At 43.0% G+C, this 24787-nt stretch overlaps 1 protein-coding gene across 3 annotated transcripts in view; it reads left to right on the plus strand.

Annotated features, from left to right (window-relative positions):
• SLC28A1 (solute carrier family 28 member 1) overlaps window positions 1-24787 on the plus strand; it is a 131365-nt gene that overhangs the window by 98855 nt on the left and 7723 nt on the right. For all 3 annotated transcript variants that reach the window (XM_088444122.1, XM_088444131.1, XM_088444114.1), the window contains 6 exons: window positions 3083-3213; window positions 9542-9710; window positions 12284-12481; window positions 18870-18951; window positions 19101-19199; window positions 20729-20840. In XM_088444122.1, coding sequence (XP_088300248.1) covers window positions 3083-3213; window positions 9542-9710; window positions 12284-12481; window positions 18870-18951; window positions 19101-19199; window positions 20729-20840 — 791 coding nt within the window. The remainder of the gene's footprint in view (window positions 1-3082; window positions 3214-9541; window positions 9711-12283; window positions 12482-18869; window positions 18952-19100; window positions 19200-20728; window positions 20841-24787) is intronic.

Raw genomic sequence — 24787 nt, forward strand, 5'->3', positions numbered from 1 at the left:
TACATTAAATTTATTTATGTTTCATATACACCTTATATACACAGCCTGAAGGTAATTTTATACAATATTTTTAATAATGTTGTGCCTTAAACAAAATATGTGTACACCGAACCGTCAAAAAGCAAAGGTTTCAATATGTCAGTCAGGCTAAAAATATTCCGTATTTCGGAATATTTGGATATGGGAGACTCAACCTGTATACAGTATATTTAGAAATCTGCTCCACTGCACAGGACTTTATCCTATAGATGCTATACCTACACAGCGGATTCCACAGGAAGCGGTTCCAGTTTGTTTGATACAACCATCTTTAATACATGTGCTGCAATATTTTGCTCATTGCTAAAAGGAGTTTTATATCAAGAATCCCACAGCTTAACAAGATAATTGGGCCCCAATGTGCACATAAAGACCTGTAGTATCCTTGGTCACACCAAAGTTATCTTGGTGTTTATTAATGTGTATGCATAGATTGATTATATTGGTTTGTTTTAGTAATGTAGTATTAAGCTAAAATGTATAGTTTCAATATGTGTGATGACCTTAATGTGTATAAAGTGTCTGTGATTTCATTAGATTGTGTTAGTTTAAATTAGCTGAATCCAGTTTCTCTCCTCTTCACCATAACCAATTCCTATTCCTGGTTATGGAATAAACTGTTTTATTTTATTCAAAGCCCTGTCTACCCTTCTTTGTGTCTTCCTGGGGAATCCTTGCCTCTCTGCTGGGGTAGGGTATAGGGAAAAGCTGCTGTCAAAGGAAAAATAACCTACCAAGGTAATTCTGACCTGTACCTACACCACATCATTTGCACCCTTATCACAACCAGGGTATTACACATGCGTACTGTGATTGGTCAATCAAATTATGTTATTATTCAATCTTAAATGAATGAATGTAAAGGAACTGTGGTCTGAACAGAGGTAACTCTGCAAAACGCACAGCATCGGCTGAATAGGGAGAACTGCAAATGATTAACTGTTTATAGTCACCAGGGCTATGCTGTCCAGCATAGGGCTTGGCGGAGCCAAAATTAGAGGTATGAGAATGGTGCCACTGCCCAGAGCCCAGGGGGTGGCGTCTCTGCCCCATGGGACCTGCATTTAGCTTGCAGTGCCTGGAATGGCACCCTGTGACCAGTGGAGCTGCTGCACTCTGGGCACGCAGCCTGCAGAGCCACCCAGAGAGTCCTAAGGATGCCCCAGGCAGTGCCACTCTGTGTCACTGCTGTCACTTTGCAGCCTCAGATGTTACAATGATTTAACAGTAACCATGCAGTAAGCTGGGTGCACACCTATAAAATCATGATGCTCCTGCAGTCATGACCTTTTCAGCAGATAGTTTCAAGAAATAAAGCTCACAGATTGCATTACATAAATGCCTAAACCGTCAAAATGGGTGTTAGGCTCACAAAAATTGTGTGGCGCTCATTTCTACTTGGAACAGAAGGCAAGTCTCTCAGAGCAGGTTGTCACTGGCCCGTACCCCCCTTCCCGTAGACACTTGCTTACTGAGCAAAAGTGGGCGTTCCAGGGGGGCAATGACATTGTTTGTGCAGAATTGCGTCGACATAGCCCTCTCCCACTTTGCAATACTTCTAATATCGGCACTATATAGTGCAGGACGGGGCCACGATGATGCGATTGCATTGCCATGGCCTACCAGCAGCGCCCACCTATACCGATGAAAAGCTCTCTGCTGTGATGAGTCTCTCAAACAGGCTGCCAGACTCATCACAGCCAGAAAGCAGAAAGTCGTCACTGTAGACTGTAATAGTGTGTACGAATGAATGTGCATCTTCATCAGGACTTTCAATCTGAAGTGTAATTGTGAAAAGAATCCCATCTCAAGTATCATTATAAAAGTGCATACCCAGCTTAAGCCGCGCCATTGATGTGTTGTTTAGAGCCCTATTTTAGACTGTCTGGCTGATACATGCCAATACCTGTTACTACTTGGTTCTTGTTATGTTCTGATCATAAAGTTACATTGTTGTTACATGCAGTTCTCCAGCAAAGAAGTACACTGTGTTTGCTCCAATCTCAGGGCCTGATTCAGTACGGATTGCAATTTGAAATTGCAGCTGCGAATCCATACGGAAAGCAGCTACTAAAATTTGCTCTGGGCCAGCTTGAGGGACGTTCGTGCAGTACAGCTGCACAGGGTGGCATCAACGTGGCTGGCTCCAGAGGGGATAGCCGCTGGTAATGAAGATTTAATGAAGATTTAAGCTCAAGGAGAAGGGAGAGGGGGAGGGAAGGGGCGGCAGTGCTGCACAGGGCACAGCGCACTGCCGTCCTCATACGGACCTGCACAGGGTGATGACACCCCCGGGGCCGGGACTGAATATGTTAATGCTGCTTTCTCATATCCGTCCAATCTCGCTCTTCTGCGTAAACATTGGTACTATCGATGCACATCAGCCACTCATGCAGCATTTACAACTGGTCTGACCAGCCACAGACACTGGAAGTCTCCTCACACGCAGAAGCTCTTATGCTGCATATGCAATTGCAGTGGCTAATTTATGCACGCCCATGAAATGGACAGACATCTGCATTTTCTTGTCACCACCCCCCAAACGCTGATAGTCTGTCACTCACTGTGTGATGGATTCTTCTGTGCGTCCGTAATCGTAATGCGATTGTAGCGCATGCACAGTATGGCTTATATGCATGTGCAATGTCAAACAATCAATCGATCTGCATCCGTATTCGCACTTGCGATCTGTGCTGATTCAGGCCCTGAGTGTATAGACATCCTCTCACAGATGTAACAGCTGCAACTAAAACTATAGTTTGGCATTTAAAATCTCTCCTAGGGAAATCATAAGATGGGCTACAACTTGGCCACTTAGCCATTTAGCGTCAAAACATAATTTGTCAAATCCTTTATTTGGATGATGTTATTTTTTTATTTTATTGCACAGCGCTGCTAATAATATTTGTGGTTAATTCATTTTGTTCATAAGAGTAATTATTGGATGTTTTTGAATTGAATTGAGTAGATTTTACTGGAAGGAAGCGGTAACTGCAGTTAATGGAAAATAACTAACCGTTAAAGCTGCCTATTTCTGTTTCAGATTGATGCATCTTCGCTTATTGCTGCCTCTGTTATGGCTGCTCCTTGTGCTCTTGCACTTTCCAAGTTGGTTTATCCTGAAACTGAGGAATCCAAGTTCAAATACGAGGAAGGTGTAAGGATAGAAAAAGGGTAAAATCTAGTGGCTTGCATGAATTTTCCTGTGCTCTGTATGATGAACCCCTTTTAGATGGCATGTAACTGCTTTGTGTACAATATTTGTATTTCATTTAGAAGCATAGTGAAATAACATTTTATTTCAAGAGCATTATGGGCCTCCAAGAGAGTGAGCATACTTTAATATTTGTGGTACAAATACAAGTATTTCCGTATTATGTATTAACGCCAATATGTGTCCGTTTGTTATTTATTTTTTTCTTTTTGGACAACTGCAGGAAAGAATATTCCAATTTATTTTTTAAGGGGATCTTCAAGCAGTGTGGATACTGTTAAATGAAGCTTTTATCTATACATGTAGTGCTCATTTAAAGATATGCATGTTTTTGAATATATTTTAAACACTAAACATATAATATATTTCATTCTACTATCTAAAAAAATAGTATTTATATAAAAAATGTTGATACACTGCATTCAAATTGACTTGAACAGTTTTGTGTACTTAATTACATTTTAGAATGAAATGTCACATTTATTTATAACACTGTCAAGACCCTGTTCTTACTTGTGTATGACATTTAATTCCATTATTTTATTCTGTACAAACAGAGTAATGCCACCCAATGCTCAAACTAATGCTACTAATGTTAAGCCTCATCTCTACACTATTGTAAGGCATGACTTTGTACATCTGTCATAAGCCTGGGTCAAATAGTACTGTTTCTGAGTTAAGGTGCCTACACACATAGCGATGTGCTCACAATCTGACATTGTGTACGATTTCCCCTGAACTCTCCCTGGGAGCTCCCCGGCAGTCGTGAGCACGATTAGGTAAAAAAAGCTGCCAATTTGATTCACAATATCGCGATCTATCGTGAATCGTGTTGGAAGTCCAAATCGTGAGATCGTGCCCGATAGATCGTGAGTTTACAACACACGAGGATCCTCACAATTGGTTGGAAATTGAAATAATGCGCGGGGCTAGCTAGGGGGTGTAAAAAGCAGCCACCTGTGCACATTCTGCTCTGCTACAAGTGAGGCTAGGTGTATACCTGCTGAACTCTGTACATTGCCACTGTGCTCTGCTTTGTATTTGGCTTGCCTTTTACAAAGTGTCTGCTACCTGCATTCTATCCTGTTCCTGAATTCTGTGCTGATGCATCCCTATTAATATAAAGTGTTAGTCGCCCAAGCTGGGGTCAAGGTGATCCAGTAGAGGGCCCAGCGAAGGAGGAGAAGAGCATGCTGGACCAAGGAGTGGCTGCAGCAAAGGGATACTCGCTCTCACATGTCCCTGCTGATGGAGATCAAGGAGAACAACCTGGGCGACTACTGCAACTACCTGCACATGGATGACGCTACTTTCCAGGAATTGCTGAGTATGGTTACCCCCCGCATCCGGAGGCAGGACACAAAGTGGCGGAGGGAAATTCCTGCTGAAGAGAGACTGGTGGCTACCCTGAGGTACCTGGCTACAGCAAGGTCATTGGAAGACCTGAAGTTTGGGACCCTCATCTCTCTTCAGTCCTTGGGTGTCATCATTCCAGAGATCTGCAAGGCTATCGATAAAGTGCTGCAGTACCAGTATTGCAAGGTAAGAAAAAAAAAAACACTACACATTTGTTTCTTGTAAAAGAAAAAAAAGCTTTTTTTTTTTTTGTTTTTTTTTAACTCTTTATATAACGGTGTTGACAGCTAATAAGGCTGTATTAACAAGACAACAACACTGCACAGTATTAAATAACATTTTATTTTTTTTTTATTTTTTTTTTTTTTAACTCTGTGTTGTCAGCCAATAAGGCTGCATAAACAAGACTGTGCCAACAACACTGCACAGTATTAAATAAAAAATATGTTGTTGTTTTTTTCTAATATATCAATTTCACATTATGTATATAAAATGTAGAAAACAGCATTATCACCAAATTTTATCAATCCCTATAGGTAGACTGCTGTATGTTATACGGTGAGTCAGACGCCAGTTTGAACAGGCCAAATCACACATGGCACAAGTACAGATTGTGGCCCCAGCTTCCATCAATCTGTACTTGCGCCATGTCTGTAGTGACCTTGTCCAAACAGTGTCATCACCACTGTATACCATACAGCCAGCACCTATTGGGAGTGATAAAATTTGGTGTTAGCACAGGCAACAATAATAAAAAAAAAAAAAACTAAAAATTATGAGTAACGGGGCAAATCTTCCTCTGACTCCAGCAAAGCACTATAAATGGTCTGACTTGTGGGCGGGGTACTGGGTGGGGGAGTAACCTTCAACTGGGCTGGGGGGGCCCCACATATGCGCTTGGGGCAGGCGAATATAGAAGTGGGTCTGCAATGTAAATAGAGTCATGTAAATTGCTTTTGAGTGACCTAATTAATAGCTCATACACGAGCCTGTGGAAATTTATCTTAGTTGATTCTTCCATTTTTCGCATTCTACTATTAATATGCGCTGTGAAATCGTCGCTATCATCTGGCGGTTTCTGAAGGATGCGTTCTGCTTGTTGTAGAAATATGACCTCCTCTTCAGAGTACTCCTGCTTTTTCTCCTGTTTTTTTTTCTTTTGTTGGGGAGGTACGGAACATGATGGGGGTTGTTGAATGCTTGTTGGCACTGGGGAAGAATTTTCCACCTTGCTGTCCCCGATCAAATTTAGGTCCGGCGTGAAGGACATATCAGGCTCTTGGTTGAGAGTCTATGTAGGAAAAAAAATGGAGAAACAATATTATAGTCATGTTTTAACCAATGTTTTTTACTATTATTCTAGTTTCTAAACACCGTGGAGCATCGCTGAAGAGTTTGAACAACGTTGGAATTTCCCTAACTGCGGAGGAGCCATCGATGGAAAACACATCTGCATCAACTCATCTGCCAACACCAGATCATATTACTACAGCTAAAAAGGCTTCTTCAGCATCGTTCTCATAGCAGTGTTGAATGCCAAGTAAGAATTTTTGTTTGTGGATGTTGGCAAGAATGGCCATGCTTCGGATGGTGGGTTGTTCAAACAGACGGCATTCTACCAGAGACTCGCCAACAAAACCCTCAACTTGCCCTCACTGGACCAGACACCGCACGGGCTAAATTATGTTTTCGTTGCAGGCGAGGCTTTTGCTTTACATGAACATTTGATGAAGCCATTTGCACAGAGGGGGCTGACCAGTCAGAAGAGGATCTACAGCTACCATCTATCCCGTGCACGGCGCATTGTGGAAAATGCATTTGGAATACTCAGCAATCTGTTCCGCATTTTCCACACCACCATAAACCTACGTGTGGACAAGATAGACTGGGTCATGATGGCGTGCTGTGTGCTGCGTAACTTTCTGCAAAGGAAAACAACACAATGGGGACTAGTCACAGCTAGACCTGAAGATGCAGGACATCCAGAGGAGATTGCCCAGTTTACATCAGTGTCTGGCGATGATCGCGATTATCGCGACCATCGGGTTTGCGACGAGACCCTTGTGGTAGGGTCTCTGCTCCCGCAAGCCCAAGTGAACTTCCTGCTCTAATAGAGCAGGAAGTTCACTACTGACATCACGAATTATGCCAGTAGGGCCGCCCACAAATGGCAGGCGTTCCTTCAGGAACGCCTCTGTTTGTCCAGCCACCCCCCTCCCTGCCTACAAAACGGGGCAAGCTGTCGATCAACATCAACAGCTGCCCCGTTTTGCAGCGAGCCCCGGAGCAAGTGAAGTTCTCACTCACTCCGGGGCTCGCGCGTGCGCACTGGCCGACCATCGACCCGCTTGCGAGTTCTATGCGCTCGCGAGCGGGTCTGAATCTGGCCCCAGGTGTGTTGCCGCGGCAGGAGGACTGTCTGTGAACTAACTGACTACATTGGACATTTGGGATTGTTCTAAAAAAAAAAGATTTTTGTTTATGAACTGTGTTGCAACTTACCAAAATCTCCTCAGACAGTCCACTTCTCCCTTTTGCTCGGCCATCAGGACGACAGACTGCCATTGTGGCTCCTGATCGCTGATGAAGCTTATCAAGTGATAGTACCACAGCATTGAATGATACACGTCGTCGGTGCCTGCTCCGGACCTTTATGAATCATCCACTTTCTTCTGCTCCTTGATGTAGACCGTACGCAGGTTCTGGATTTTGTGGCGAACTGTTTTCAGGTCAGCATCCCCAATTAACTTTTTTGTGTAGTCCAACAACACCTCTAAAGCTGCCAATTTCTGAGACTTATTATGGTATTGTCTACAGCTTATACACCATAAACACTCTTTTGACTGTAGGATCTCGAGGAATCCAGTCACAAACTCGCGCACACTATCCATTGACATTCCTTGGAAGAATAAAAAATAAGGACATATAAATATTTATGTAGTATTGTAAATAGTTTTGTTATTTTTAATGTTGTTAATGTTAAATGTTTTAATGTTATGTTTTTTTACAGGATTTAAATGTTTTTTTTTTCAGAGGAATGTAATGTGTATTTATTTGTATTGTAATGTTTTTTTTTATACAGGAAGGTAATGTGTTTTTATTTGTATTGTAATGTTTTCTTTGTTACAGAAATGTAATGTTTTTTTATTTGTATTTTAATTTGTTTTGTTTTTTTTACAGGTTTTTAATATATTTCTGTTTATGTAATAGATTTGTTTATGTTGTTGCAATATATTTTTTTCATGTTATATTACATCTAAAACAAATATATTACAGCAACATAAACAAAGGTAATATATTTGATCATGCTGTTGAAATATATTTTATGTTGTTGTAATAGAATTATTTATGTTGTTGTAATGTTTTTGTTTATCTTGTTGTAATATATTTGTTTTTGAAATTTTCATATACTTGGAGTGTTTTCTAGTTATTAGGTAGCCCGTGATATTGATGGCTAGTAGGTGGGTGGCGCACATTGGTGGGCATGGGAGGTTAATGCATGACCCAGCCATCGCCCGCCTCATTCCGGCGGGCGGTGGCTGGGTCATGCATTTTATAGGTGGGTGGCACACATTGGTGGGTAGGTGGGTGGCGCACATTGGTGGGCAGTGGGGTTGCATTAATACAGTACCAATACTCACCAAAGTTCTGCAATCCAGACTTCAGTGTGCAGGCTCCCAATCGTGTTCCTTCTCCTTCTATCCACGATGCTGCACAAGATGGCGGATAGGCGTGTATAGGCTCCTGTCAGTCAAATTCCGTGACATACGATGAATTGTGAGATACATTGTGAGTAAAAATAGTACTCACGATCAGCACCACATCGTGTCCCAGATTGGCAAATCTGCCCTACAGCACGGCAGATCTGAAGATGCGATGTACGACGAGCGGGGACGCGCATTGGCATTGTGATCGTGAGTGGAAACTCACAATTTGGCCATATTTTACACAATTTGTTGTCACGATTCATCGAAATCGGCCAAATCTGGTAAAAAATCGCTGTGTGTGTAGGTATCTAAATATTTACTCCTTGGAAATATGTCCAACTCTAAATGAGGCCCTATATATAGAAATCTGCATACTTTTTAACATAATTATTATCCAAGTTCTCCCAATATTAGGATGCCAAAGATGTGTACATTATGTAATGGTGCATACACACGGGACGACCATCAGGGATAATGATATCGCTGAACAATCTCCCGGGTGTGCTGGATGGTCGATATCGATCATCCAGCACACCACCAGCGACCTGCGATCAATGATCGTGGGTCTCTATAGTAACCTGGTCGATACCGACCAGGTTGGCCTGTATGCACGGACGATAGTCGATATCGTTATCGTCCATGCGTGCCTGCGCATCGCAGGTCATTGGTGCATTGGAGGCACAGAAAAATGCACAATATGAACGATAACGATATGATCGATATCCTTATCGTTCATATCGTGCATTTTAATCGTATCGTGTGTACGCACCTTAAGACCACGGAGCAGCAAAGCTCTAACCTAGATCTTATACCCACCATGCAGCAGTGGGGTTACCTAACAAGGGATATCCCTGAAAATGTCAGGGACTATTGGGACATTATGCCACTATTGTATTTAGGATTTCCGGTAAAGTCTAGGCTTCATAATTCACTGCAAACACTATCGGATGGCCGGGAACCAGTAGTGTTGATCCTGGCGACTTAATTGACCTACAAAGCGAGTCCCAGGACCATGGTTGCACTCTGTAATTTATTAATGGCATCTCAGCGAAAAGTCTGCCATTTAATGGCTAAAAGATATAATCACATTCTCCAATCTCATTCATTGGTTTTGTTTTCTATACTTTTTCTTTTGCAATAAAATTGTATTGCATTGATGCAGAGGTTTATGTGTGTTTACATGGCATAATCTGCATCACATGTTTATATTCTTTTGTGCTGTAAGGGAGGAACGGACCATACTGGAAGCGGCCAGCAATGGGGCCTCTACCTCTGTGGGACTTGTTGCCAACATTGTAGCCAACCTGATTGCATTTATGGCCTTACTTGAGTTCATCAATGCTGCTTTCTCCTGGCTGGGAGGAATGGTGGACTACCCGAAGCTCACACTGCAGGTGAGAGAATACCAGTAAAGTTACATTTTGTAGTTTATGTTACAGAGTTTATAAACACAAGAGTTCCCAGTTTAACTTTCCTTGGAAACATTGTATAATACTAGCCATGTTGTCTATCAGGGGCTAATTTGCCATGCGGCACTTTTCAAAGCCACTACGTTTTTGCTGGTTCCGGTTGCTAGAGTTAAAGGGGCATTTATATTAAATACAAAAAAAAGCTTGTTTTGTATTGAATATAAATGTCCCTTTAAATACAGTGGTCATACCCACAGAAGATACAACACCATTTCAAGGTGCTGCATAGTAAATTTAGCCCCCTAGAGTCTCATTTAGAGTTATGTGTAATTACAGCTAGAAGGTATAACTTTGGAATTTTAAAATATTTGAACAACTTGAGTTAAAATAAAGCTGCCCAGTATTGTGTGCTACATGCAGAAGCAGGCAGTATTTTCAAAGACTACAAAAAATATTACGTTACTAAATGTTTTTCTGAGTGCAGATTTGCACTGTTTAAATGGATTTAGATTTATATTCTTTTAATACTGAATGAGGTCATCAGTAAGCTGCTAAAACATAGACCCTCATTTATGAAGAATGCTGGATGCACTGCGCAAAACATCCTTTGTTATGTACCATTGCACTAGATGCTTCGCTCAGAATATATCAAGGTGTGTGCCTACTCTCTTCTGGAAGGGGACAGCTAAGCACATTCTAGAGGTAGATTTACTAAAGCTAAATGAAAAGTGGAGGTGGTACCCATAGCAACCAATCAAATTGTGTCTATCATTATCTAGGATGCAATAGAGACATGATATCTAGAATCTGATAGGTTGCTATGGGTAACACCACCACTTTTCAGTTTTAGAAGCTTTAGTAAATCTACCCTTAGGAGTGGACCTAGTTTTGCAAAGAGGTGGTAAAATCTCAAGGACGCTGAGCAGAAGATAATTTGGAACCACTGTCTTTCCATAAATAAAATGTTCCTGCTTTTCTCCTAAATTGATATATATATTAAATTAAACCAGAGTGAGGGAACATGGTGACACTTTTGTGTGTTGGATGCTATATTTAGCATTGTCTGCCAAGTGTGACTGGAATGTGTAAAATGCTGAGAGCTTGTGAATAAATCAGGTCCTTTTGCAAAGTGGAAATGGCTTTGTGCTCCTCCTCATTGGAAGTAATGTCCCTAGATGTGCACACCCTGATCCACGTTATCTCATGTAAATGCTACCATCATGCAAAATGATACCCAAGATCTTTTTGTAGGAAAAAGGAAAGCCAGTATGAAGGGTTGCCGATGAATGCTTAGCTAGGTATTAGGGTGTATAAACGATGTGATTACTATCTCATTTTGGGCTGAGGGCCCGAGTCAGAGCACGCAGGGTATGCAGTGGCTGTGCAATAATATGCTAATGATGCAGGAGGCTTCTTGTGTAAATAGACGTCTCCTGTCGCTTCTGTGACCGCTGCTGCATCCCAGGATGCAGGCGTCGGATCACTTGCGTGAACATCACCATCTGAGTAACCCTCGGGATACTGAGGATGGCCGTGAAATTCACGTTGCTGGGTCGGAAGACTCAGACACTGGCCCCGGAACACACAGAAAATAGGGTAGTCATGCCTCCGTTTTCTGGTACCGTGCCCATCGCCACCCCCAAACATGTAAATCATGCTGCGGCTTACGGGCTACTGCGACTGTCATCGCAGACACTGATCAGCACATGTGCAGTACAGATCATGAGCATGCGTAATCGGCAACCATCAGAGTTCTACACACACCAATAGCTTTGGCTAAGCTATTTCTCATGCACAACTAGCAAATCAGAGTGGCTTTCTCATGCTCTGACCAATCAGAGTGGAGCTGCTATGTATTGGACAGTTTCTGAAAGGCATCTCCATCTGTCTTTTGCTGCGGGGCTCTGCAAGGAACAGTTTTGCCATGGCAGTGTATTTTTCTTTTTACTATTTCTTTTGTATCAGTAGCTGGATAAAATAAAGGGATCTCTTTGGCAGTATGTGTATAATAATAAATGGGTGTGCCAGAGTCAGAGTTTGAACCTTATTGAAATGAACCTTTTTTTCAAGGCATTTATTTTTATAGTTTTTATATGGTCTCGGTGTGCTCTGGCAGCCATGCCTATGCTGGTACATGTACAAGTGTCAGCATACACAGGCAGTCACACAGAGTCAAAAGTTGCTGCAAGTAACTACAGTAATGTACCTTGACGCATGCGCAGAGCGACTTATACACATGTTCAGTTTACCGATAATCACTCAACTGTATAAATATCGGCATTGCCTACATCTCTGAGTCAGGCCCTTTATTACTTATTTATGTTGCAATGATTATTGTTTTTATTGTATTTGTTAAATCACATACACTTGTATGTATGTTGTTGCCTTGTATGTATAATTCCTAATGCAAATAAAACATAGGGGCTTTTAGTGGTAATAAAGAAAAGAAAATTGTAGTAGAAATTCTAAGAAACCAAGCTTTTGCTACCAGATAATATATAATTGTAATGCCATTCAGTCTAACAATTCTTTGGGTAACAAACATATGTGATCTCCAGCTGATCCTCTCCTACATCTTCATGCCGGTGGCCTTCATGATGGGAGTAGAGTGGGATGAAGCAGGCCCAGTTGGTGAGATGCTGGGGACAAAGATCATTCTAAATGAGTTTGTAGCTTACCGGAAGTTGGCTGATTACAAGGTTAAACGCCTGGATGGTGTTGATGAATGGATAGATGGAACCAAGCAGTGGGTATCGGCAAGTATTGGACAATGGGTTCCTTGTAATGCCTATTCTAAAGCAATACTCACAATAAATTCCAATAGTTAACTTTAAGCAATAATGTAATATTTATATTATATGTAATATATTATTCAGTTATATGCATTTAGGGGCCTATTCATCAAAACATAATTATTACATGTGATAATTATGGTTTGAACTCGCTGCAAGTTCAAACACAGTGTAGGAGGTATTCATCATGCCTCCGGCCCCAAACTATTGTTTCCGAAAAGCTGCTGTTTCTACGGAGCAGTTTTTCGTAAGTGAGAAACTCTTCACTACCAGTCTTCAAGACAGGCTGCGGACTTCACTGCCCCCTACCCCCACATGTGTACGATATGGACACCACCGCCCCCCCCTCTGGTTTATGATCTAACCCCCCCTCCGCGTGTGTATGATCCGACCCCCACGCCCCGGTTTCTTACCTGCCTCCTTTGTGTCGCCACATTTCCTTAGCCTGGCTCACCTGTATTCTTTCGGTGAGCTGGGCCACGTGTCTGCATTGCCCTGAAGCAGTGTAGATACAATAGGGAGGGATCTGAATAGATGAAAATTTTAAGTTTCACATGGTTTTGTGAAAAATAAGTGATGATGAATAGGCCCCTAAGGCTCATAAACATTGCCATTGTTTGATTTATTTTTTTTAAACAAAAAGTACTGTAAGTTAAAGGACCTGTAAGCAAATTAATGATAACCTGTGCATCAATTGTGTCATTGTCTGAATTGTTGGGAGAGAGTGAGTACTTTATGCTGCTGTTTGGCTTTTATAATATGTTTTAAACTCTGGTACTCTGGTAAAGACGTGGACAAAGTAAAAGGCTTTTGTAGTTTTGTTTTAGGTGTTGTTATGCATAAGTCCATATCTACAGCTCCTTATAGTTAAATAACGGTGTGAAAACAGTCACAGATATGAGATGATTGGCCAATATTATTAATCAATCTAGACTACGCAATCCTGAAATGTATGTATGTCTAAGTTTATTCAGACAGTATCACTGAGTATGGTACACTTTAAATAAGTATTATGTATACAATACAGGAAGGAGGACTCATTGGAAGACTTTGTGACTGTGAATGGTAATGTCCCTGGCAACTACAAATGTTCATTACCTACTTTTCTCATTTTCAACCCCAATGGCAAGAAAACAACTTAAATATGCCATTGCATCAGTGAGGGAACTGCGGGAGACAATGGAATCAGTTGCCGCCGGGCGCCAGCCCTGAAGGGGGCACCTCCGTTCCTGCATTGTACCCCGTTCCATGTCCTCCTGCTGCTGTAACAGAGGCGCCGCTGAGGTGAGCGCTGAACTCCAGAATGCAATGCATTCCAGAGCTTGGCTCCGGGAGCTTGGCTCCAGGAGCTAACGCTATATCCAGATGGCGATATCTGTTGTAGCCTATGGGCTACAGATTGCAGGAATTACCAGGAGATAGATCTGTAGGATTCCTCCCAGCACTCACCACTTGCACATGCGTGTTTAGCAGACCACGCATTCACAGTAGTACGCCAAGATCCCCGGGGCGTAGTGAAGTGAATGCATATTTTTTAACATACAGCAGGGACAGGCTCCTTTCAGAGCCCGTGTCCTTGCGGGTGTTTTTAATACATACCGGCTAATATCATTGCCCTCTAGTACCCGATAATTAATAAATATGCCCCTTAATATCTGTGGATTGCTTCTATATAGTATATTGATCACTAGAGTGGTCCCTATTTTGTATATTTGCCACTAGTATGCTCCCTGTGTGTTGGTTATAAGAGTGCTTCCTGTATTGGATTTTGACACTAATGCTCCTTGTTTTGTATAGTGATTAATTTAGTTCATGCATTGTATATTGATCACTAGAGTAGTCCCTGTATTGTAAATACAGTAAGCCATTACAAATGATCCCTGTATTGTATAGATTTCACTAGAATGCACTGTGTATTATATAGAGGTCTCTGGGTTGTCAGAAGGGGCTGGTGTGAGTTGTGTTTCATTATAGTTCTGTGACATAGCAATTTGAAACCACACCCACACTAGACAAACCACTCCTATAGGTCTTGTTGCACCATTTTTACATTGCAGTGTGCCAAGGCCACTTGCTTGCATTTGCCCCAACTGGCTAAAAGTTTCCACCCAGCCAGTTTGTCAAAGTAAGTGGGACGAGTACTGAACATTCCCTTAGGTAGCGCAGCACATACTTGATGGCTGATTGTGGCAGGTTAAGCATATCAGAACTTGAAGGCTGTTTACATAATATGTTAATATGACTTGTATGGGAATCAGTGCAGTGTGGATAATTTATAACTATGTGGCTACTGCTGCTTACAAAGTAAAAAATAGATTTTAAAATATAATTATTTTAAAAAAATGAACTAAATAAGGTTATATTAAATAGGTGCTAAAGTTATTTCAAGACATGTATAAGCCCTAATAATCATGTGACGGCTGTGCCGTCTCCTAAAGTGGTGAACATTTCTATTCACTTAAAATGTCTGCATAATGGGGTGACCAATGGCAAGCAGCAGTGTCCATCATTGCAGCTTCTAATTGGTCATCTTCCCCACAGCACCTGGTTTTCAGTCTAGAGTCTGTGCAACTAACCATGGAACACAGGAATAACAACTGCACAGAGCAGTATCGGAAGGGGCGGAGCTCCATATCTAGATGGTAATGCAGCTTTCAGGATGCTGCATGTAACACAGGCATTATATTAGAAAATAAATATGGTAAATATTTGAAGATACTGATGCTTATTGCAGTACATTAGTACCATATTTAGGAGTATATTTACTAATGTTCGATTTTGAGATTTGAGTGATTTCTCATTCGATTTGCATTCGGTTTTCATTCGATTTTGCCTTTGAAGATTTCCTAAAGGTAAAATCAAATGTCAAATCGAACATAAAACCAAATCCCACTCAAAATCGAATATTGGCAAAACATCGGTACTTTTACATAGACCAACATAGAAATCCCTGATTTACTAATATTTGATTTGAAATCAAACTTCAAATCGAACATCAAATCCCCTTAATAATAGACCTGCTTCATGCTGGCGATTTTAGCATGAGCAGGTGTGAATTACACAGATGCATGCACAGATCAGTGAGATCTGTGCATGCTTCAGTGTGGAAAATACCTATAAAAATTTTTAAATTCCCAAAAAACAGCAACGTGGGGTCTCCCCCTAAATGCACAACCAGCACTAAGCTTTTCTGAGCTGGTCCTGGTTGTGAAAATATGGGGGCTAAAAGATGTAGGGTTCACCCGTATTTTTTACATCCAGCACCAGGCCCAGTAAGCCAGTCCGGGTTTTGGAAATACGGGGGACAAAATGAGAAGGGGGCACCCATATTTTCCAAAACTAGCACCGGACTCTTTCTAGCAGGGGTGTAATGCCACAGTCAGGCTACCCTTTCACTGTGTTCCCCGGCCAAAGCATTATACCTGACCGCTAGTCAGTCCAGGCCAGGGCTATCCCCGGCACCCCTGGCCGGTGGTTGCCAGGTTGATTGTGTATAAAAGTAGTATAAATAACATTGTCTTTTACAGGAGAACTAGAGGTACCAGCAGGCCCTTAATACCCCGCATGCTGGTACTTGCGGTCCTCCAAGTAGCACCATGCAAGGGAGGCTTTCTGGGCTTGCCTCTAGTTCTCCTGTAAAAATTTTTTTTTTTTATGTTTTATAAATTTCATAAGAATAGAATAAACTTACCTTGCAAAATAAACCAGAAACCCCCAATTATTAACTGCCCTGAGGTCCAACATTACAGATTAATAGTGTCCAAAACATTGCAGTGTATCCCAAATACATTTAGATACAGCAAACTAGGCTTGAAAAGATCAACATTCAGTTAAGTATAACATATAATAGTTTGAAATTGAAATGAATACCTATTTATCATAGAGACATTGTCAATCAGATTATCAATAAAACAGTACTGAGAGGTGTAAGTGCTGTACATAGTTTGGCTCTGGTAGATCAGATACATGCAGAATATTTACTGAAAGTATTAATTTAAAAGTAGTGAAAATTGTAAACAGGCAGTCTCTAATTCACCCACCAGCCGTTGTAGAGCAAACCGTGGCTTAGTCCACCATAGCCAGATTTAATTATACATATGGATATAATTCTTGCAGTTATAACAAAAATCTTTCATGGCCCATAGTGTCGTTAACCTGCGCTGCCCATTTGTGAAAGAATGGATGTTCTTCCACCATCAGTGTCCTGGTTATAACGACCTTGGCCAGACCCAACTAGTTTAACACACATTGGTTTCTAGGGACATCTGTGGAACATATGCTGAGAGACATCTGTGGATCATCCACCCCCATTCTTCGGATACAATCTTCTATGGCTAACCAGAGTCTTTGAAATTCCATGACCCTCCCTTAGCATGTACCAGAAATAACCACCATATTCCTGCATTTTGGACTGCTGGTGTTGCATACATTACCAATTGTATAGAGAGTAGGAGGATATAATGCTCCTCTCACACTAATGCGGGAAGAGGCAAGCAACTACCAACCAGTGAGCCTTACATCAGTAGTTGGGAAATTGATGGAAACACTCTTAAGAAAAAGAGTCGTAGATTATCTCAAATTCAGCAATTTGCAGGATCCCAAACAGCATGGATTTACTGGGGGGAGATCATGTCAAACAAATCTTATTGACTTTTTTGACTGGGTGACTAAGGAAATAGATAAAGGGGGGGCCATAGATATAGCTTATCTAGACCTTAGTAAGGCTTTTGACACTGTTCCACATCGCAGACTGTTAAAAAAACTGGAAAGCATGGGCTTGGATACAAAGATAGTTGAATGGATAAGATCATGGCTGCAGGATAGGAAACAGAGAGTTGTAGTAAACTGAGTGCAGTCTCAAGAGGGAAATGTTATCAGTGGAGTACCTCAGGGATCTGTACTTGGACCAGTGCTTTTTAATATCTTTATATGTGACATTGCAAATGGTATTGAAGGGAAACTATGCCTTTTTGCAAGATGACACAAAGGTATGCAACAGGGTACACACACCAGGAGGGGTAAAACAAATGATTGGTGATCTAGGTAGACTAGAGGAATGGTCAAGAACGTGGCAACTACAGTTTAATGCCAAAAAATGCAAGATCATGCACTTGGGTCTCAAAAATCCAAAGGCTAAATATAGTATTAATGGCACTATACTGGAAACTACTGAAGAGGAAAGGGATCTAGGAGTCACTATTTCAGGTGACTTAAAGGTAAGCAAACATTGTAACAAAGCAATGAGGAAGGCAAGTCAGACGCTTGGTTGCATAGGGAGAGGAATCAGTAGTAGAAAGAAGTGATAATACCACTGTATAGATCATTGGTACGTTCTCATCTCGAGTACTGTGTTCAGTTCTGGAAGCAGTGGCGTATCTATAATGGGTGCAGTGTGTGCAGGGCACATGGGCCCCCGTGTCCAGGGGGGCCCCGTGCCGCACACACTGCACCCATATTTTTCTAAACTTACCTGTCCGTGGTCCCACGTCTGGTGTCGGCGCTGCTCAGAACACCGGAAAAATGGCCGCCGTTGCCATTTTCCGGTGTTCTGCGCATGCGCAGTAGACTCCAGGCACTAGAGTGTGTGCCCAGAGTCTACTAATGCTCCGGTGGCTGGCCAGCCACGTCAGTCGGCTTCCAGCTACCGGAGAGAGAGGAGGGGGCCCCGCACGGGGAGTTCACAGGGGCCTCCTCCTCTCTTAGGACGCCCCTGTCTGGAGGCCATATCTCTAAAAGGATATTAATACATTAGAAACTGTACAAAGAAGGGCAACTAAAATGGTGCAAGGTCTACACCACAAAACATACCAGGAAAGACTAAAAGATCTTAATATGTATAGTTTGGAGCAGAGAAGGGAAAGGGGCGACATGATAGAAACATTCAAATATATAAAGGGTTTTAAAAAGGTAAAGGAAGGATACAGTCTTCAAAGAAAGAGAAGTATTAGAACAAGAGGACATGTTCTGAAACTCGTGGGAGGAAGGTTCAGGGGAAATTTGAGGAAAAATTACTTCACAGAAAGGGTAGTGGACAAGTGGAATAGCCTCCCATCAGGGTGGTAGAGGCTAAGACAGTAGAGCAATTTAAACATGCATGGGATAGACATAAGGATATACTTCAGAAGAAATAAGGATCAATAAGGGTTGAGGTAACAATATGTTTAAAAATGGGGCAGACTAGATGGGCCAAGTGGTTCTTATCTGCCGTCAAATTCTGTTTCTATGATGTGACTCTATATGGATATTCAGAAACCACTTGTCTTTAAGTTTCAGCTTTGCTCATTAGTTTTGGATCCTTACATACATTTGTTTCCAGCCATTAATGTGATCTAAAACCAGCTTTGATTTACAGGAGCGAGCAGAAGTCATTACTACCTTTGCCCTGTGTGGATTTGCTAACATTAGCTCCATTGGGATCATGCTAGGAGGGTTATGTAAGTATATAAAAACAACAAAGTATGAAGTAATATTGATGGGATTCGGGTTTTATCTGTAAAGTTCCACAAGCTAAAATAGATTTGTGAAATACTTAGCATTTGTAAATTACAACAGTAATTTTGCTATTTTTTTTTCTTTGTCATAGCCACCATGGCTAGTGAGCGCAAAGGTGACCTTGCCAAGCTGGTAGTCCGGGCTCTGATGACTGGAGCTTGTGTCTCGTTTGTCAATGCATGTATTGCAGGTAGGTTCTGGCAGGTCTGCTTACTCTGGAGAGAGCTGTAATTGTTACTTACTACTCTTACATACCTGACAGTCCTGATTTTTGGTGATTTGGTCATAGGGGCTTAGCCTGACTTTGGCCCTCATTCAGAGCCGTACGCTCTGAGCAGAGCGCACGCTCTGCATGAGGGCCGGGCTCCTTTTTCATGGAGCGTCCTCCTGGACGCTCGTATAGCTGTGGGTCACCACCCACAGGCTATACGAGCGTGCATTTTGATGGCCACGATGGTCGTGACCATCGCGACCATCGAAATTGCGAGCCGGAGCCTGCGGTTGAGGTTTTCAACCGCAAGCTCCGGAGTGATTTTGGCTCTATCAGAGCCAAAATCACTCCCACTGACATCACTAGTGATGTCAGTGGGCCGGCTTCTGACGGGAGGCGTTCCCGTGGGAACGCCCCCGTCAGGGAGGCACGCCCCCGGCACGCCCACCAAAGGGGGCGTGCTGTCAATCAACATTGACAGCACGCCCCCTTTGATCGGACACAACGAGCAAAGGAAAGTCCTTCGCTCGTCGTGTCTGGCGCATGCGCACGACGGAGCTCCCTCCGTCGTGCGCATGCTCAGTGCAGACCATTGACCCACTTGCGAGCGTACAGCCGCTCGCGAGTGGGTCTGAATCAGGCCCTTTGTTTCACTATACCAGAGTTTTGCATACAATTTAGCATATTTCCCTACCATATAGCTTATTTCTGTGCATTGTAATACTCTTTGTATTATTGCATTTACTCAGTGGCATAACATGGGGAAGGGAAGGCGGGGTCGAGCGTGACACGTGCCTCGGGTGCTGTCAGACTCTGTGGAGCCGCAGTCCACGGCAGTGCGGTCCACGGCACTGCACACTAAAACAAACACGCCTCGGCAGTGTGTTTGTTTTAGCAGCCAATAAGAGCCAGACAGACTCTAACTGAGTGCCTGCCTTGGACGAATACTGTTTGATGTGCGGGTTAACAAGTCAGGCATCATAGTTTGCAACCTATTAGCCATTATCTTGGTCAACAATTTAAAATCCGAATTTAAGAGCAAAATCGGACGGTATGATTCCGCCAGGTGTCTTTTTTACTTCATAGTAGTAATGCGATGGGACTAGGATGCTCCAAGAGACTGCACTGATTAATTTGATGTGCAACACTTGTATAACTGTGTGCGTCTGAGTCTGCATGCGAAGCACAATGGAACTTAACGTTGGGAAAAAAGCAGCGGCCGCTGCATAGTAGCACTTCATATATAGATTCAGAGACGCAGTCTCCTAGTGCTTCCCTAGTCGCTTCACATTGCAACTAAGAGGCATTTTCAGGAAAAAAGGCGCACAGAAAATCTCTGGCCCTAGAACAGTCGCACTGGACCTGGCACGCCGGGGGGGCTGTTCGCCGCAACTGCAGTAATGATGTACACTTCTGTAGCTATTTGGTCAAGAACAGAGGAACTGTCAAATGATTGATTCATTCAATTTGCCCAACCCTGAAAATAACAACATACTTTTGTATTACAGGAATTTTATTTACCCCAAGAGAGGAAGTAAATTGTCTAGAGTTTCTTGGCACAGGGATTTTTAGGAATACAAGCTATAACCTTTTTGTTTGTTGTAAGAACATTTTTGGAAGGTAAGTGTGTTTAGAATCATTACTAACTGTGAAAATGAAGTATTTTGTGTTAAGAAAAAAATATTAGAAAACAAATGGATGTCTATAATTTTCTATCAATCTATTGGTTGGAGAATATAGTAGACTCCATAAACAATGGATTATGCATCAGAAATTGGTGCATACATTTATTCAAAAGAAATATTAAACATAGATAATAAAACATGGGAATAAAATTCTAATTAATGCATAATATGTACAGGAATTTATATGTGAATGTGGGGGATACTAAAAATCCCTTAAGATTATAGGCCACATTCAGAGGCGGTCGGAGGATGCAAGCGGTCGCTCAGAAACTGGGCGGCCGCTTGCATCCTGACCGGCCGCCTCTGTTTCGGTCGTTAGGCTGTGGGTTTACACCCACAGCTCTAACGACCGCTAGGGCGATGGTCAGAGATCATCGCGACCATCGGGGCTTACGATGAAACCCTAGGGTAGGGTCTCACTTGCCGTAAGCCCCGGAGAGCTTCTGGCTCTGGCAGAGCCGGAAGCTCTCCACTGACATCGTGATGTCAGTGGGGCCTCCCCCAAACAGCAGGCGTTCCCATGGGAACGCCTCCGTTTGGGCTGCCACCCGGCCCGCCTTCCAAACGGGGCGAGCTGTCAATCAACATCGACAGCTCGCCCCCTTTGGAAAGAGACCCGCTACGACCGGCGCTGTTGGTCGTAGCGGGTCTCACGCATGCGCACGAAGGAGCCTGCTCTCTCGTGCGCATGCGCACTAGACAAACATCGAGGCGGCCGTGCGGTCGTAGACCGTACGGCCGCCTCTGAATACAGCCCTATGTCTCTGTTTAAATAGACCTGTCCCGCAGGTCAGAAATACATTACTTTATCCTTGAATGAAAATCCATACCATTTTTAGCCTCTGACGAAGCTGCAAGAGACAGAGAAATGCGTTAGTCGGACCTTTGACATCTACATTGAGATTTTGGCATCTCTGGTTTAAATCGATATCCTACCATTAACCTTTCTTCTGGCGTCCTGATCACTCCATCATAAGGATTACTATCAGCAACTTGAGCGAGACAACACACTGCTGCTGGAATTCATCTCCTTGCTACAACATCACCCCATCAGCGGGACGACACAAAGCTGCCGGAATTCATCCTATTTACCATTTCATCAACTCCTTTCAAAGCTGCAACTACTGCAGGGATATTCTATGATTCCAGGACTACTGCCTTTTTCAGATGGTATGGATTTTCATTCAAGGATGCATTAATTAGAATTTTATTCCCATGTTTTATTATCTATGTTTAATATTTCTTTTGAATAAATTTATGAATTGAAAAATTAACTATTACGTGCAGCTTTGTTTATATTATACACCCACAGTGTCTTTGCGCTATTCCTTTATTAGCACATTTATCCATTTATTCAGACAACCACTGACAGTTGGATAGCTGCAGCGATACTGTGTGTGTTTATTATATTGCTATTTGAATTGAATACATTTCCTATTCTGGATCAGCTAGCGCTATCTTTTCTTTAATTGGATATTTTCTATCAGAAATTGGTGCACCTAATGTTTTGCCATTTACACCCTTATCCACCCAAAAATCAGGGCCTAATTCAGAGATTTTCGCAAAACTGATATTTACGCAGATAAAGCGATTGTTTGCCATTGCGCTTGCACGAAAGATGCACTGCGCACGTACAGCGACTGCAATGCACATACGTTCGTACTGAGGTACCACTCGGAAAGAGAGTGACAGGCAGTCAGCGTTTGGGGTGGTTACAAATACGTAGGTGTCTCGGACCATTTAAATGCTGCTTCGTGGGCATGCATAAATTAGCTATTTCAATCTCCTTCATAGCATAAGAGCTCTCAGCATGTCAGAAGAGCTGCAGTGTTTGCGGCTGGTCAGATGTGCGTCAATGTTACAGATGTTTACGCTGTTGCACGTTGTCGGACGGATATGAGAAGGCAGCAGTGGAACGTCCTTATGCTTGGCTATGTTTAGGAAGGCATTAGCATATTGTAGCAACTGCGATCCGTGAGAGAATGCAGTTGCGTAAATCTCGGAATCAGGCCCCAGTGTGTAATTACATTTTACACAGTATAGAACAAGCCCCTAGAGAGTGACCTATTTTATTGATCTATGTTCATCATTACTTAGTTTTGATGTGATCGTGCCCTCATTGCCTTGGAATCACTAACGGCACAATTCTGACCCTTCCTGTTCACCTGCTGCCTAATATATTCCACGCCTTGACAGGTGGCATTGTAACAAGATAATCAATGTTATAAAATAAAAGCACTGACAGGTGAAGTGAATGTCAGCCAGGTGTATGTTTGTGCAGTGCCATAGCTACTGCTCCCGGCGTCCAGTGCAGGCCACTCCCCCTCAGTATGACGTCATGTGGAGGGGGAGTGGACTGCACCCAGCGACGGGAGCGGGTGATTACAGCAATCTCCAGAGCATCTACAAGATGCACCGGACTGCTGTAAGGGCAGCGTTTAGGAATGGACAGTGGTAAAGATACTTAATATGCATATAGTATATTCCAACTCCAGACCAGACTGTTGACACAATCCTACTGGACACCAGTGAACGACTCTGGGGCCCGTGTTCTCCTTGCATCGAGTTATACTGCCATCTCCTGAGTCCTGGCTTTTCTATTCTCATCAGTGCTGCTGCAATTTACAGCTGATCTCTGGCTGCTGTCTGCATGCATTATGATGTCACAATCAGTGGTGTCCTTCCCCACGATGTCACCCAGCTCTGGGAGGGGCGTTGTGTTGCGCGGTGAAGCCGTGTGATGCCAAAAGGGGGTGTGGCCTCATGTGAAGGGGCGTGGCCTTGCAGGACAGGGGCATGTTCTCGCGGCCGAACCTCCTGGTCCCCTTATCACTGGGAGCCTGGAGGCATTGGGGGGCGTGCCGGAGGTGCGTGCAGTGCCGGCTGGCTCCCTCACAGTGTGAGGAGCCGAGTGCTGCACTTAATTATACAGTGCAGCACCCAGCTCCTGTCACTAAGGGGGAGTCTGCACCTTGGTGTTACTTCTTGGCGGGTGACATTCGGGTGCGGCCTGCACCCCCCTTGCGATGCTACTGGTCACAATATAGGTCACCAAGGACGTGCAGGCAGGGGAGGCAGAGATTTAATATTAAAATAATACAAAAAAGATATTTATAACTTAGAAACATCTTCTTTGTTTATTGTAATAATTTTTATAGTTAACACTCACCAGATTTGTGGAGCTTCCTGGGACTGCAGGGAGACGAGACAGAAACAGATTAGCATCGCTTCTGTCCCCAGCTCTTCCAGCAGTCAGACACTGATGGAAGAGCTGGGGGCAGGGCCACACCACGAGAAGTAAGCTGCACAGAAAAAGATCTAATAGAGGCATGCCTCTCGGTATGAGAGGGGTGCCTTGAGCACTGATGGACACCTTGGATGTGTCATGTGACCAGGAATTGCACTGCAGTGTTTTGAGAGCGTAGCTCAGTCAGCAGAAGCAAGAGAAGACAGTGATGCAGGTAGGGGAATCAATGGACACTGAAGCTTAGTGTATTGAGGGGAGAGTTATTAGGGCCTATTCATCATGTTAATTATCGGCATCTGAACGGACCCCGATACTTAACATTGTAACTCGCTGCGGCTGCCGGAGTATTCATCATTGCTCTGGCGTGGTGACAGCTGATGCAAAATCAAGTGGCTTCTTTGCTCCTTTTTGAAGCAGTGAATCCTTTCACTGCTACTATTGGAGCAATGACGGGAGTGCGCATGCGTCACCTACAGGTTACGCATGCGCACAAGAGCTCCGATGTCCGGCGGAAGGAGCCGATAGGGGCGGAGGGATCCGAAAGGATCCCTCTTTGCAACCCAGACCTTCTTCCCATAGAGAAGGAGCGATGCCGGTGCAGGAGCATTCGCCATCTGAAGATGGCGAATGCTCTC

This window comes from Taudactylus pleione, unplaced genomic scaffold, assembly GCF_031769625.1.
Source record: "Taudactylus pleione unplaced genomic scaffold, aTauple2 ptg000019l, whole genome shotgun sequence".
In the NCBI taxonomy this organism is placed as follows: Eukaryota; Metazoa; Chordata; class Amphibia; order Anura; family Myobatrachidae; genus Taudactylus; species Taudactylus pleione.